The 16,294-nt window shown below is 42.2% G+C and overlaps 1 protein-coding gene and 1 long non-coding RNA gene across 2 annotated transcripts; one reads left to right on the top strand and one right to left on the bottom strand.

Moving 5' to 3' along the window:
• Window positions 1-287: 287 nt before the first annotated feature.
• LOC144375421 (uncharacterized) lies at window positions 288-11,267 on the bottom strand. Its single transcript, XR_013435252.1, has 2 exons — window positions 10,330-11,267; window positions 288-2,680 (listed from the first exon to the last, which is right to left on the bottom strand). It is a non-coding gene; the product is annotated as an uncharacterized LOC144375421 (long non-coding RNA).
• A 15-nt stretch (window positions 11,268-11,282) lies between these two features.
• On the top strand, window positions 11,283-13,200 carry Hilpda (hypoxia inducible lipid droplet associated). Its single transcript, XM_005319427.5, has 2 exons — window positions 11,283-11,447; window positions 12,258-13,200. Exon 2 carries the CDS (start codon window positions 12,326-12,328, stop codon window positions 12,518-12,520), a length of 195 nt encoding a protein of 64 aa, XP_005319484.1. The 5' UTR covers window positions 11,283-11,447; window positions 12,258-12,325; the 3' UTR covers window positions 12,521-13,200.
• The last annotated feature ends 3,094 nt before the right edge of the window (window positions 13,201-16,294 follow it).

Raw genomic sequence — 16,294 nt, 5'->3', positions numbered from 1 at the left:
TGTCTCTTTTGTTGTAGGGACAATGAATACATGAAGACAGTAGGCTCGTAGAGCTTGGTGATACTTGCTTTCATGATCCCCAAGTCAGCTGCCCAAGCTTCTGATTCTGCTGCTTCACATTACATTCTGTTATCTTTTGGGTCCTCAAGTGGACTTTCTTTTTTTTACAGGTTGGGAATCAAACCCAGAGCCTTATGTGTGTTAGGTAAATGTTCTACCACTGAGTCATATACCCAGCCAAGCTGGACTTTTGCATAGAGGAAAGAAAACACTCATTAACCAATCAGCACGGGATCTGAAAGTTTTATTTCTCCATATGTCAATTTTATGTGAGTTTTATTAATATTGAGTTTTTATAATGACTATATACCATCTAATTTATTTTTAAATTTTAATATATACGAGTCATACATAAACTTAAATGATGGATAAGTCCAGAGTCTTATCATCTGAGGGTATGACCAAACTATAAAGTTTCTCCATCTGTGGGTTAAATAATTGAGGAGTAGGAGGCACATAATTCAGACTCCAAAATGCCTTGTAGGAATCCAGCTTGACATGACTGCCACCCTTTTGGTCGTAACCACCATTTTGTTTACCCACTGACTTTGGCACACTTCTCAAACCCTATAGAACAACTGTGCCAGCCACTGATGCTCAGACTGAAGTAGGACAGAAGAGGCTGGATGCTGAGAGCCATTGCCAAGTAGGATTGACGCATCGTAATCCTTGCCAGCGTACCCCATGTTAAATGGACTTGCCTTGGAAATTTGCTATGACCTTACTTGTGTGTTTGAGAAAGGTGACCTTGCTCAATGACCAGGGTGGATCCAGGATTAGGGTGTATCCTGCAGGAAGTATCCCCGTCCTTGGGTTTAGGGCGTGACAATAGGAGTTTTAGGGAAGTTGGAGGTTGAAGATTATTCCTGCTGGGAGTAGGGCGCACCTGCTGCCTGAGTTCCCACTGAGATTGCCCCTGAACCTGTGTGGAGGTGGTGTGAGTTCGGGAATAAAGAATTGCTGTTTGAACCTACAAAGCTGTGTGGTGGCTCGTGATCTTGTGCCAAGCCGAGACATTGGCATTTGGCAGCTGGATACCTGAAGAGTTTTCAGGAAGCAGGTTTATTGACTGTAGGGTTTAGAGGTGGCTCTTGCCCAAGAATTCTTCCTCTGAAGAATTAATGTAGAAATTATTCAAATTTTATAATCAGTGTGTGTGTGGAGTCTAGGAGGTTCATATGATAAGCACATTTCATTCTACCTTCTAGATAGACAGGGGTTTCACAAGTTTTCTCCTGCAAACCTGGAATTTATAAACAAAGAGGAAGCTATAGATCACAATGTCTTCTGCAGATTTTTGTTGAGAGTAGATGTTCTGTGCAAAAAGCTCTTGATAAGAAGGGGAATTTACATGCCACAAATATGGTAAGGGTCTTCTAGGTAGAGGTCTCTGGCCTGTTTCATTGCTTCTTGATGATTGTTATTTAATTATTTAAGTCAAAGATCATCATCCTCCTCTTGGCTTAAAGCTTTATATAATGTCATAATCTTAGTTGTCTTTTTTTCAACAGCTGCATCCATAGTAGACCCAATAGTTCTGATGTAAAGGAGAGTCAAACATGGGAGCAATAAACAAGTTAACAGTAGAATACTTACTATGCCAATTAAGCTTTTTAAATTCACCAATAGTTGAAAACCATCCTCCAAATAGTGAGATTAGATCCCCACATCAGAGTCCTTGAGGGGTTGGTCTGTCAGGTCCAGTTTACTGGTGAACACTTTATAACGTCAATGCAGTTGTGATCAGATTGCCCAGTCCCAATGGGCAACGGAGTTGTCGGGTTTAGACATTAGATGACTTTAATGTGAACATGTGGACTTTCACGTGATGTGCCCTTTCACATAATGTGCCTTGGTATCTGACCATCCTCTCAATAGTCAGCCAATATTGTCCTTTGTTCTCTAACAATGTCAAAATTGAATGAGGAACTCTGACAACCAATTCTTGCCCCAGATCCAGTTTATCAGCTTTCGACACCAGAAGGGCTATAGCTACAAGGGCCAAGGGCCTGTAAACAAGGTGGCTAGCCTTGGGCTACAGAGTCCAGCTGTTGAGAATGATAGGTCACTGAATGGTGCCATGTCCCCAGCATTTGAGTCAGAACTCCTACAGCTATTTCAGACCATTCATGGACATGCAGAAAGAAAGGCTTTGTGAGGCCAGGGAGTCCTAGTCCAGATGTACCAGTGAGTGCTCGTTTAATGTCCTCAAAGGCCTTTTGCTGTGCTGGCCCCTGCATCAGAGGATCCCATTCTCCCCCTTTGTGGCTTCTTAGAGGTGTTTGGCCATAACTGAAAAGTTAGGGATCCTTATACAGCAGAATCCAGCAGCACCCAAGAACTCTGATCTGACTGTGGGTTAAAGGAACCTGAATTGAGTAGATCACCTGTTTCCTCTCAGGGCAAGTTGCTGTTGTCCCGGGGTCAGATAGAAACCAAGGTACTTGACTTTTTCTTGATAGATGTGGGCTTTCTTCCATTGAGACTTTGTAAGCATTTCCACATAGGAGAGTGAGAAGCAGTTGTGTCCCCTTTATGCAGTCTTCTCTGGTTGCCCTGGCCAACAAGAGATCATCTACAGATTGGAGCAATGTGTATTCACATCAGAGACCAGCTATGCCTGTAATAGAGATCAAACACATTTTTATCTTTCTATAATGTCAGAATTTGTTGAATAACAATAAATTCATAAGTTACATGGTTACTATTCATGGAGTTCTTGTGGGTCACCTGGCAATCACAGGTTCTTTTATTCCAATCTTAATTACTATCTATAATACTCAAGTCACACATCATACTTTACACAATGATATATATAGGTTATAGATTTTAAAAAAGGTTAAGGCAGCCATGGGGGTTTAGGTGGCTGAATTGAACAAAGGCCAGCAGATATGAATCTAAGAGTCACTGTAGGTGGTCAGATAAGATTTCAACAAGCCAGCAATAGAATTTGTTCAGGGTACAGAACTGTCAAAATGGGGAATTTATTCTAGGCCAGGGTCCAGACAGACATTAGGCAGTTTTGAAGGTCACTGAATGGTGCCATGTCCTGAATGGGACATGTTAAGCAGGAAGATCAACCTCAACTGAAGTCAGAGAAAAGAGAATTGGAGGTTTGTAATCTGTTCCTCTTGTGACTAGATTATCAGAAGTTCTGATAGTGACTCAGGTCATTATGTGCTGCCGCAACCAGTCTGAGGGTGCTCCTGTTTTTATGGACTTAAGGTGAGGAAATTATTTTATTTGGTGGTCTGGTGTGTTTATTAAGTCCATGGGTCTGGTTTTTCTGATATGGGGTTGATTCATTCATGCATCCATGTGCTTCAGATTTAATTCAACAAGTTCACTGGTGAATATTTTTTATTAGCACAATTAATTCATCAATTTATGCCTTATAGTTGTACTGTGCAGATGGTGGTTGTTTACTTGTACAAACAAGGTGTAGAGTCATTCTAACTTAGCACTTAAAATGAGCAACTCACTGCTTTCTAAAATGGAGTAACTCGTGGCGAGACACAGCCTGAAAACTACTGTTCTATTCATCGTGGAATAGCTAAGAGCAGGACATAGCCTGTCTCAAATAAAATGAATTTCTAAATTGGCAGGGGATGTAGAGCATCCCTGGGTTTAATCCCCACTACTGTAAAACAAGCTGGGCATGGAGGTACATACCTGTAATCCAAGTAGTTTGGTAGGCTGAGGTAGAATAATGGCAAATTCAAGGCCAGCCTCAGCAACTTAACAAGACAATGTCTCAAAAATTTTAAAAAACGACAAGGATGTACAGCTCAGTGGTAAAGTATCCCTGCACTCAATCCCCAGTACAAACAAACAGACAAAAACCCCCAAAACCAAAACACTCAAAATACAAAACCAAAAAAAAAATCCTCTCTAAGTAATAATCTAATGGAGATAAATGACTATATGTTTGTTGTAGTTGTTGTTGTTATTTGGTTTGGGGATGGGGCCCAAGCGCTTTACCACTGAGATACACCCTGAACCCTATGAGAATTTTTCAGAGCAGTAAAGGGGTCCATTATTATCAATTGAGAACATGCTTATCAATTGGGAGGGATACACTTTGAATGACATCAGCAAGTCACATCCCAACATGAAAAAGAACTAGAAATAGGGATGGGTGAGATTTCCAGAACCAAATGAGAGAGTTGGGAGTCTGAGACACTAGATAGTTTAGACTGCTTTTCAGGACAGTATGGCGGGGGGTGTGTGCTTAGGAGGGACTGGGCTATTTAATTGAGGCTGTCCATTAAGAATGGTCAGCTTGACTCTCTACTTATACCCAGGGCTTGGAAGAGTCAGTCAAGAAAAGGGAAAAGGGGCTGGGTCTCCTCCAATGCCTGTGTACTTTTTCCCTCTTTATCCTTCTCCCAGGAGCAGTATCTGTCCTTCTTGACTGGGACAAGAGGCAGCAAGACAGCCACTCATCCTCCACTAGCCAACTTGGAGCAGAGTGATGAAGTTATCCAGCTGGCAACAGAAATGTCCAGGCATCTGTGTCTGGGATAGAGGTGCTAGTCAGCTAGGAAGAGGGAGAATGTGCCTGGTGCACACATGTGTGTAAATATGGGGCATGTGTGTGAGGGGGAAGTCATTTTTGTAATGATGAATGAAAACAGCACAGAAATCTGGAGAACCCCTGTTGGCTTCCAACACTTTGACCCCTGCACTTCCACCCCCTGTCGGGACAGCAAGACACCTGCCTTCTTGATAGTACTTCCACCACCATTTGTCAAGTAGTAGGAAGCTCCAGGGCTGGTTTTTGCGGCTGCCCAGGCCTTCCCATACTCAAAACCCAGGGACCAACAAAACAAGATGACAGGAGGAAGGTTCCCTCTAGATTTCATTTTATTTTTTGGTACTGGAGATTGAACCCAGGGGCACTTTAACCTCTGAGCTACATTCCCAGGCCCCCACCTTTTTAAATTTGAGACAGGGTCTCCCTAAGTTGCCCAGGCTGACTTTGAATTTTTGAGATTACAAGTGTATGCCACAGTGTGTGTGTGTATGTGTTGGGGGTCCTGGAACCAATTTCCCACAGATAAAAAGGGACAACTGAATATGCTCATATTTGAAAATTGGAAACTATAAAACTTCCATAATCCACCCACTCTCACTTTAAAAACTTCCACAGGCCATATACATACTACCATAGGTTGTTCCCATCACATTAAGATGCACACACAGCATTCAAGTTACTGTTAAGCTGGGTGTGGTGGCATACATTTATAATCTCAGCAACTTGGGAGGCTAGGCAGGAGGATCACAAGAGTGAAGCCAGCCTCAGCAATTTAGTGAGGCCCTGTGTCAAAAAATAAAAAGAGCTGGGGATGTGGCTTAGGGGTAATGCATCTCTGGGTTCAATCCTCAGTATATATATATATTCTATTGAAGCTGGAAAAGTGAGGCGCACCTGTATTTCTAGTAACTTGGGAGGCTGAGAAAGGAGGATCTCAAGTTCAAGGCTGACCTTGGCTCCTCAATAACTAAGCAAGACCCTGTTTCAAAAAGTAAGTAAGTAAGTAAGTAGATAGGACTGTGAATATAGCTCAGTGACAAAGCATCCCTGGGTTCAAGTCCCAGTACAAAAAAAAAAAAAAAAAAAAGACTGCATTGAATTGCAATTGTCCAATTGACATATGTGAAATTTTGCTGACCACTGATGAACCATCTACTCGTTTTGGTGTGCTGGGAGTTGAACCCAGGGTGCCCTCTGCCCATCTTTCAGGGCTGTCCCACTGGCTATGGGACTCTTCTCCTGGTACCCCCTACCTGCACTGTCATAGCTCTCCCACTTACTCCCACCTCCCATCAGCTGCCTTGCTGCTCTCATTTGTTTGTTTTGCCATGCTAGGGATTGAACCCAGGGCCTTGCACATGCTAGGCAAGTGTTCAACTATTGACTGAGTGACACCCCCACTCCTGCCCCAAGCTCTTGACCTAATTTCCCCATTCAATTCACATGATTGTTTGTCCTTCATTGCACACATATTGTCACAATGTTGCTCAAGGGGTGAATTTACCAAATGTGAATACATTTTAATTTTTTTTTCTCTGATTCTAACAGTAACAGTTGCTATTGGGAGAAAAAAGAAGTTCATCATCATATAACACAGATATGATCATTTGTTAACTCCTGTTGCACAACAAATAACCAATAGTCACTAAGCAGCTGTCCTGTTCTCCCCACTCCAAAAAATTTTTTTTGTGAAATATCTTAGATATACAAAAATGGTTACTTTATCAAATAAATATTTGTTGATTACCTAGTATATGTCAAGCACTGTTTTTGGTTTATGGATATAGTAATTTCAAAAATTGTACAATCCTCCTTTCAAGAAGTTATCTTCTAGTGGGGGAAGATAGCTAATCAAAAATACAGGATTAGGGTGGTGGCTCAGTGGTAGAGCACTTGCCTGGCATGTATGAGGCACTGGATTCTATTCTCAGCACCGCATTTAAATAAATAAAATAAAGGTCCATTGACAACTAAAAATAAATAAATTAATACAGGATTGGTGTTGTTGAGTACTATGAATTCAGAATGAAGTTTGGAGTAAGAAAGATGGGGGAGGATGTCCAGTATTGCTTTGTATGAAAAAAGCTACGAGAAATAACATTTGATCAGAGTCCAGAAGGAAGTGAGTAAGCCATTCATTCATTAAATATTTATCAAACATGTTTTTAGACTCTAAGGACACAGCAGTGACTAGAAGACATTCCATTATGGGACACAGATACTCCTCTTCACTGCAGAAAACTTGCTTTGTTTTACCTAATGTCTTGAAGACTAAAATGTTCTGGAAGGGAAAGAAGAGGAAAACTTACACTTAACTTTTTATTTTTTGGTGCAGTGCCAGGAATCAAACCCAGGGTGGGCCTCATGTGTGCTGGGCAAATACTCTACCATTGAACCACATCCCCATTCCTACCCTTAAAATTTTGATATAAAGACTTTAAAAGTCTAAAATTAATCAGAATCTATTTTCCTCTTAAATAAAAGGAATTGTTCAACTTTATCTCTGCTTCCATCTTAAATGCATACCATTTTTTTATTCATTTTATTTTTATTTTCCCAAAGTAATCATTAGGGTTAAAAGTAGTTTTGAGTATTCATAATTATAGACAGCTCCATATGTTTTCCAAATATTTCTTCTTGCATGTCATTATTTTTGAGGGGAGGGGTTCAGTTTTCTACTTTCTACTTTTTTCTTAAGTACATACTTCAGAAATTTCCTTATATGGTGGCTACTCTGTTTTTGTCTGTCATCTTTAGAGGTTTTTAATTTGCCCTCATTTAAGACAATAATGACTTGGGCTGATGTAGCTCAGTGGTAAAGTGCTTGCCTAGCCCATACATCCAGCACCTCAAAAAAGAAAAAAAAATGACTTTATCCAGACATAATTTACAGTGTACAATTCCCTCCATAGGGATTAAAACAAGGGGTGCTTTGTCATTGAGCTATATCCCCAGGCCTTTTTATCTTTTTTATTTTGAGACAGGGTCTTGCTAAATTGCCCAGGTTGGCCTCAAACCTTCAATCCCCCACCTCAGTCTCCCGAGTTGGATGTGCACCACTGGGACAGGCATCCACACGTTTTAAATATGTTCACCAACTTGTGCAATTATCACCACTAATTTCATAACATTTCCTCACTCCCAAAATAAACCCCATATCTATTAGCAAACATTCCCCATTCCCCTGACAACCATTAACCTATTTTCTGTCTCTAAATTTGCTTATTCTGACATGTCTCAAGTGAAATCATACAATATGTGCCCTTTTGTGTCTGATTTCTTTCAGTTAGCATGTTTTCAAGGTTCATTCATGTTGAAGCATGCATCAGTACTCTATTTTTTAAAAAAATGTTTTTAAATTGTCAGTGAATCTTTTATTAATTTCCTTTTATGTGGTGCTGAGGATCGAATCCAGCTCGGCAAGCGCTCTACCACCAAGCCACAACCTCAGCCCAATACGCCATTTTTTTTATGGTTGAATAATACTTTATTGTTTCACATTTCAACTATCCTTTCACAAGTTGATCAACATTTGAGTTGTTTCCACTCATTTGGCTATTGTGAATGATTCTATGAACATTTGTGTACATGCTTTTGTGTGAATGTATGTCAATTATTTTGAATATACTTAGGAGTGGAATTGCTGGAACATATGGAAACTCTGTTTAACCTTTTGAGGGACTGTCAAGCTGTTTTCAAAAGCAGATACACCATTTTACACTTCCAATAGCAACATACAAGCAAAACATCCATTTTCTCCATATTTTCACCAACACTTCTTTTTCTGATTTTGTGTTTATTATAGCCATCCTAGTGAGCCTGAAGAAGGATCTCATTGTGTACATTCTAATTGGTGGGTTTGTTTTCATACAAACTGACACACACTATACTTGCACTATATGCTTATCTTATCAACATACTGTGGAGATGATGTCAGTATGTACAGAACTGCTTCTTTTTTTTTTCTTGCCAAATTTAACCAGTTCCTTATTGATGTTTTTTTTCCCCCCAGTTTTTTGCTATTACTAACAGTTGCTGCAATGACTATCCCCTACTATATTCTCCACACATAGAATATTGTCCATAAGGATAATTGCTTGGTGTGGAAATCCGGGTTAAAGGGTACAGACATTCTGGTATAATGAAGGACCACAAAATTGCTGTGGGTTGAGGAGGGAAGTTGGTTTACAAGTGCCTGTCTGTCAACACGTCTTCATCCCCAACTTTCTCCTTTTCCAGCCTCCCCACCCTATCTTCCTCACACACCATAAACATGAAAAGTAGGGGAAAGGTTGAGGCAGGGATTTGGCTTCTCCCTTCCCATCAGTTCAGTGGCTTTTGGGCAGAGCTAGCCAAGTTGGGGGAGTTCCCGGGTTCTCTCAGCCCAGCCAGGGCACTTGGTTTGGGCACAAAAATTCATTGCATCCCTACTTGAGTCAGCCCTGCTCCATGAGCTTTGATCTGCTGTCTCCTCCTTCCCAGGATAAAGACCCTGAAGCTACCCACAGCCTTCCCTTCCATGGAGTGGATGTTCATTCCAAGTGGCCTCTTCATTCTCATGGTCTCCCCAGGACTCTTTTTTTTTTTTCTGAGATATTCTCTGGCTCTCTCACAACAGAACATCGTATTGTTTTGGTTGGGGTGACAGATGGCAGCCCCATCCCCAAATCTGGGCATAAAACTGAATTGCAACCTCCTTAGCTCTTCAGATCAAGTTAAAAGTATCCTTAGCAATTATATAGGGGGTGAGAGCATGGCTCACACCTGTAATTTCAGCTAATCTGCTGATGGTTTACATTTGATGGCAACCTGGGCAATTTGGTGAGACCCTGTATCAAAAATTAAAAATATCGGTGAGGGCTAGGGCTGTGGTTGTGGCTCAGTGGTACAGCATTTGCCCAGCACATGTGAGGCACTGGGTTTGAGCCTCAGTGCCACATAAAAATAAATAAATTAATTAAATAAAGCTATTGTATCCATAAAAAAAGTTTGGAAAAATACCGATGGAAAAAAATCACTCAGCAGCCAGTGCCCCCACAATAGATGAGACTGAGGCCACTGACGACAAAGTGTTTTGCCCATACCTCACCAGGGCCAGGAGTACCTCCAGTCTCTTAAGCAACATGACAAACTTTTATGAAAAGTGAGTTAACATGATACAAAAGGGCTGCCACCATTCCAGAGAGATCCGTGGTAAATTCAATCTCAGGATCTGGAATGGAGGGTGGAGAACGGAGTCTCAATTGGTTCTTCTAAGAATTCAAACAAAAGCCGCTCTTCAGTCCCTGAAATGGAGGGGTGGAATGGGGGGTTCCACGCCCTCTGACAAGTTGTTCTTTGGGAAGTCTCTGGTTAACTCCCTCTACTGGCTGGGGTTGTGGCTCAGTGGTAGAGTGGTTGGCTGTTGTGATGGGCAAAAGGTTCGACTTATGCAGTCCATGGGGAGAAATACAGAATGTCCACGAGCTTCTGCCCTTTTCAATACTTTATTCACTCAAATCACTCAATACAATTTATCTCTATAGGTTCTTAGTCAAGAAAAGACAATCCTTAATGCTAGGCACTGCAACAGATATAATCAAATCACAGCAAACAATTCTAGATTAATTCTAAGCACTGCAAACACACTTAATCTTGACAGACTATCGACAGACATTTCCTGTGTGCTAAGTTCAATTGTCAGATCAAAAGTCTTAAGGCTTAGGCTTTAAGTCCAGCAGATGCACACTCACTCAGATGGAAGTGATCAGATCAGGAACCAAGGCAGGCTTCTCCTGGGATGGAGCTGATGGCTGAGGAGAGGGTCATAGGGAGAAGTTGCAGTTCTCAACAGGGTCAAGATGCGACTATAAAGTTTGAGAGCAGTGAGGACCACACAGAGAATCAGGCAAACAATGACAAGTGATGGGATGTCAGTCCAGGTCCTCATCATCAGGCTTTCCAGCTTGAGTGCATCTGTATTGGGCTGGCTGATATCTGTCATTTGCTCTATTATTTATACTAAATTTGGGGGCTTTTGAACCCCCCCTCCTTTTTCAATCCTTATCAGCTGTCAAGGCTTCACTTTTGAGTTTATCAGGGTGAGTGGAAGTGACTTGTTTGTGCCTGGGGAGCCATACTGGAGGGCTCCATTAGGTTGCCTCATGAGACAGCAGGTTTCAAACTGAAGTTTTTAAAATGGAGTAGCTTAGGGTCTGGCCTAAGGCCATCCTCACATTGCCTAGCAAGGGTGAGGCAGTGGGTTCAATCTCCTTCACCAAACACAAAAATAACGAAATAAACAAAATAAAGGTATTGTGCCCATCTACAACTAAAAAAAAAACCCCAACCAACCAACCAACCAAACCAAAAAAACCCAAGAACCCCTCCGCCACAGCGGAGCCTTCAGGGGTCATCATAGATTAACGTGTCTTCTGACTCCTTCCGAAGTTTAGGACAGGCGAAGGCAGGCGGAGGTAATGCACTCCACAAGTCCCACCCGGGCGGCAACGATTCTGAACCATTCGCCACACACTTTTAAGAACACGTCTGCCCTTAACCACCCACGCAGCCTCCAACACACCAGACCGCTTCGCGCGGGGGCGGGGACGGGGCCCCGGGCGGAGGTGCGTGCAGGCCTGAGCGTGCGGACGCCATCGCGAGTGCGTCAGCCGCTCGGGGGGCGGGGCCGCGGATATAAGAGGCGGGGCCGGGTTGGCTGACTGTTGGCATCGCCGCGAGCTGGGCTTTTGCCTTCATAGACCTTAATGCGTGCGGCGCTCGAGCTGCTGCCAGTCGAAGGACTTGCCTTCGGATTCCTGTGCGACCTGCTGTGACCGTTTGCGGGCCTCTCCTGGCCTTCCCCCTCGAGGTGAGTGGCTTTCCCGGTTCCCCGCCCCCATCCTCCGAGCTGCGTGCTGGGCTGGCCGCCTCGTGGACTGGGGCTGGGCCGCCAGGAGCTTTGGCTTCTTGTCTCTACCGGTCAGCCGCCCCAACCCGTTTTCCTCTAAAATGGACTGGGATTCCGGTAGCCCACCCCTTGCTTGCTGGTGTTTGGATTAAGCATCCCTGTCACGCCCCGCAAAAGCACCCTCAGCATATTTTTTCCTATCCCAGCGTGTAGCTTGTTGTGTCGGGAACTAACTGTCCAGTGAGGGCATGGTTTGAGTCTGTGGGGTTATCTTGTACCTTCTGGGGTGCCTGACACTCTTTAAGTATTCAGGGTTTATTTGTTGAGTAAATGAACTGATAGATCTGACTCTTAAGGTTATTTTAACTTTCAAAAAATTTATGGTTAACTGGAATCTAACAGTAAAATGGGAGAGACTTCTTGGTAAGTTGTCTTTTATTTCCCCCTTTCCCCTGCAAGAAGGCTCTACCTCTGCTACAGGTAGCAGCACTGTAGTGTAGGGTCTGTGCATTGTACCTGCCAAGAACAGTCTTAAAGAGAAGTAGAAGTTTTAAGTAGTACTCTTGAATTAGAGAAGCAAGTAAGGCTCTACAGTAGTGGAGTTTGCAGTGCAAATTTATGTACTTGGAGATTTTGTTGTGGGAAAACTGTTGGCCACTGTCTCCCTGGCTGGCCAAGCCTTTCATTTACTCCTGGGAGGCAGAAGTGTTGGGGCATGATGTATGTAGATCTCTAAAGGCTGAAGATTAACCCCTTCCTTTCTTTCCTCAGGATCCAGAGACCATCCAGAAGTAGAAGGAAGCACTACTGCTCTGCAAAGGAGTGGGGTACTTTCAGCCATGAAGAATATGTTGAACCTTTACCTGCTAGGTGTGGTGTTGACCCTACTGTCCGTCTTTGTTAGACTGATGGAGACTTTGGGGGCCTTAGTGGAGAGCCCATTGCCAGGGAGTACGTGGAACACCAGAGGTCAACTAACCAACACAGAGTCCCCCAAGGGCCTACCAGACCATCAATCCAGAGGAGTGCAGTAAAACTGTCCTCTGCATCAGCCATACTTTGGAACATCGACCTCAGCAACGCCAGCCAAGTTTCCCATTTACTAGCAGGCAAGCTCTCACCACCAGTGTTTCCAGAGAACTGTTACTAGGCACAGACAGACCTGTTTGACTGGATATGCTCCTTGCCCTGGGGGTGGGGGAGCCTGTTTAATACACAGGTGTGCATGGGTTGCCTATGGCTACGGGATGGAGTGAACTTGCCCTTCTCCCCAGGATGGGCTGTATGCTTTGCTGTCCTTCACAGTGTGGATCTTGACACATCTGGGATGTGGACTTGTGCTGCACTTTCAGCTGTTGGGAGATGGTGGTGTTTTCAACCCAGCATCCTAAACATCTGCCAAAGGTTTCTTTGGACATGAATGTCTTGTGGTCAGTTTATTTGGTGTTCAGTTTTTTCTTCCTGAGAGCGCCTCTGTTTCTGGGTAACTATTAAGGTGTGTACATTGGCTACAAGGAAGGAGATGATAGAATACCCACTGTTTAATTCTCATTGTCCTATATTTTTATAAGTTCTTTCTCCAACATAGCATGCATGTGTTTGTGTATGTTGGTCTGAAGAGGGCAGTGGGATGATAAAGCCTGCTTAGGATGTGGGCATTTTGGCCACTATGTGGTTTAAATGAATTTTTTGATGCAATAAAGTTGAAAAAGTATTTCCACTGTGTTATTTTGACTTCTGACCTTGAAATTAGTGATAGGGAAGAGTTTTAATTCCTAGTCTAAGGATTAACATCCTAAAACTTCAGAACAGGAAAATGCTTAAAGCACTTTTGTTTGATCATAAACTTCTGAATTTGGGGGTGTGGACAGTTTACTGCCCATATAACAACCAGTTATTAGAGCCTGTGCTTCGACTATTACAGTTGAATATATCAGACTAATAAAATTCTATATTCATGGATTCAGCCAAGTGTAGATTAAGATTTTTTTTTTTTTGTTTTCAGTACTAGGAATTGAACTACCATTAAGCTGCATCTTAGCCCTTGAAAGTATTTTTAATTAAAAAATTGCTTCTGAACCAGGCACAGTGGTAAGCTCCTGTAATCTTAGTTCCTTGGCAAGCTGAGGCAGGAGGATTGCAAGTTTGAGGTTAGCTTGGGCAATGTGGACCCTGTGTCAAAAATAAATAAAAAGGGCTGGAGATGTAGCTCCGAGGGAGAACACCCCTGGATTCAGTCCCTACTACAGCCAAAAAAGTCTGTACTGAACATTTAACAGATTTGTCATTCCTAAACAATATAGGATAACTACATGGTATATGGCATTGTAAGTCATCAAAAGATAATTTAAATTACATGGGAGAATGTGCAGAGGTTATATGCAAATACTATACCATTAAATAAAACAGACTTAAGCTCTAAATGGGGTAGGGGCAGTCCTGGAACCAACCCCTAAAGATACAGAGGGACAACCACAGTCCTTTCGTGACTGTCCATTCCCTTTTTCCTTTTTTTGTGCTACTGGGGATTGAACCCAGGGCTTTGCCCGTGCTAGGCAAAAACTATACTATTGAGCTATATCCTCAGCCCATTTTATTTTTTATTTTGAGGCAGTGTCTCACTAAGATACTGAATCTGGCTTCAAACTTTTGATCCTTCTGCCTTAGTCTCCCGAGTTGCTAGGATTATAGGAATGTGCCACCATGCTCAGCCTCTATTTCTAAAAAAAAAAAAATCCCTCTTCCAGGCCCTCAACTTTAGTCTCTGGGGGAAAGAAAATTACCAGTCCAGGAGACTTTTTTCCTTCTATGTTCTTCAATGTCTTTTCTTTACGAAAATGACTGCTTTATTCTGATCAGGTCATCTGACAATATCTGCATCTCACAGGTAATTGTTTTTGTTCTCTTGTATCCATCATCACTCCTCCACATCTTGTCGCATGTATAAGTATACGTCTATTCACTCTGCTTTTGGTAATATACCTATTTACACTCCCATCTGGGTGTATGCATTATTTCATTAATTTAATTTTACCAAAGAAAAGAATGGAACATGATGTCCTCTGTTAAATCAGTTTATCTTCCCAAGTATTTTTTTTTTTCTAGTTGTGGATGAACACAATGCCTTTATTTTACTTGTTTATTTTTATGTAGTGCTGAGGATAAACCCAGCGCCTCATGCATGCTAGGCAAACATTCTATCAGTGAGCTACAGCCCCAGCCCCTGAGTTTCTTAAATTTAAATGCCACTACCTGAGAAACTAGTGGTTTAGGCATCAGTTTTATTTATTACACTATGGTAGTCTGTATGGGACTAGTAGACTAGTCCCTAAGAGGTTGGTTAGATTTATGTGACTTGTATTTTGTTAGTATAATACTATAAAAAATGTAGTTGGCCTTTTATCTCTGATTTTAGGGCAGTTTCATGTGCTAATACCTGCCCTTTTCTAGATTTTTTTTTTTTTTTTTTTTTTTTTTTTTTTTTTTGGTACTGGAACACACTGTAACTCTACCATTAAGCTGTATCCCAAACTCCTTTTATTGAGACAAGGTCTCACCAAGTCGCCTAGGGTGCTCTTTAACTTGTGATCCTCCTGCCTCAGCCTCCCAAGTTGCTGGGATTACAGGTATTCACCTCTGCTCCTGGCCTGTAGTCTGATGCTTTACACCTGCTGACAAATAGCTATTCTAATAGTTGTCAGTGACAACAAATAGTAACCCATATTCATGTTGCTAAAATTCTGTCTCTCCTAGATCTACAAGCTTGTTAGATAAAGTCACTGTAGGCTACAATTCTACCACATATTTTGCTACTACATAACAGTGTTTGCCATCCTTCCAGCCTCCAGCAAGATCTCTGCTGCCCTCTGTGTAAGTTAATATCATACATGTTACTTTTTTTTTTTGTTTCATTTTGTTTTTTATGACTCTGGGATTTGAACTCAGGGCCTCATGCATGCTAGGCAAGCTGTCTACCACTGAGCTCTGTCCCCTATTCCTTTTTAATTTTGAGGGTACCAAGGATTGAACTCAGGGGCACTCAACCACTGAGCCACATCCCCAGCCCTATTTTGTATTTATTTAGAGACAGGATCTCATTGAGTTGCTTAGCTCCTAGCTTTTACTGAGGCTGGCTTTGAACTTGTGATCTTCCTGCCTCAGCCTCTGGAGCCACTGGGATTACAAAACACTCTACTACACTTGGCTCCTTTTTAATTTTGAGATAGAGTTTCACCAAATTGCTGAGGCTGCCCCGAACTTGGGGTGGTTCTTTTTCAACTTCTTGAGTACCTGGTATACAGGCATGTGCCACCATGCCTGTTTTATTTTTAAAATATCAATACCCCTCTCTAGATTCTAGTTTCTGAGTCAGTCAAGGACACATTAGGTTAGGTTATGCTGTAGCAAGAACACTAAAGTCTCAATGGTTTAAAACAGAAAAATAAACAGCTCTATTTTGTATTTTATTTAGAGACAGGGTCTCATTGAGTTGCTTAGCACCTTGTTTAGTTGCTGAGCCTACCTAAGAATCCCCTCCTAAGAGGTGAAATTGGAGCCTAAGCAAAGTTATCCTCTTCCCCCAGGGCAAGAGGTCCTGCCACATCTGCCTAGTGGGATATCATCACTACATTGTGGTGCCTCCCATTCTTCCTCTTCCTTCTTTACTGCTTTAGTCTGTCATTATTCCATTACTGTGCATTAGATATGCGGGGCACATAACTTGTCTTTTTAGTTACAGATCTCCACCTCAAGCCTCATCTGAAACTAGTGGAGAAACTTTTGTGCATCACCCAGAGATTGTTATATTT

This window comes from Ictidomys tridecemlineatus, chromosome 2 (assembly GCF_052094955.1).
Source record: "Ictidomys tridecemlineatus isolate mIctTri1 chromosome 2, mIctTri1.hap1, whole genome shotgun sequence".
NCBI classification, from domain to species: Eukaryota; Metazoa; Chordata; class Mammalia; order Rodentia; family Sciuridae; genus Ictidomys; species Ictidomys tridecemlineatus.
Note: the sequence above shows the minus strand (reverse complement) of the source record. Positions and strands in the feature narration are given on the sequence as shown.

What these genes read in the sequence shown, in the direction of transcription:
- Hilpda (XM_005319427.5), top strand. Translation starts at nt 12,326, where the DNA reads ATGAAGAATATGTTGAACCTTTACCTGCTAGGTGTGGTGTTGACCCTA.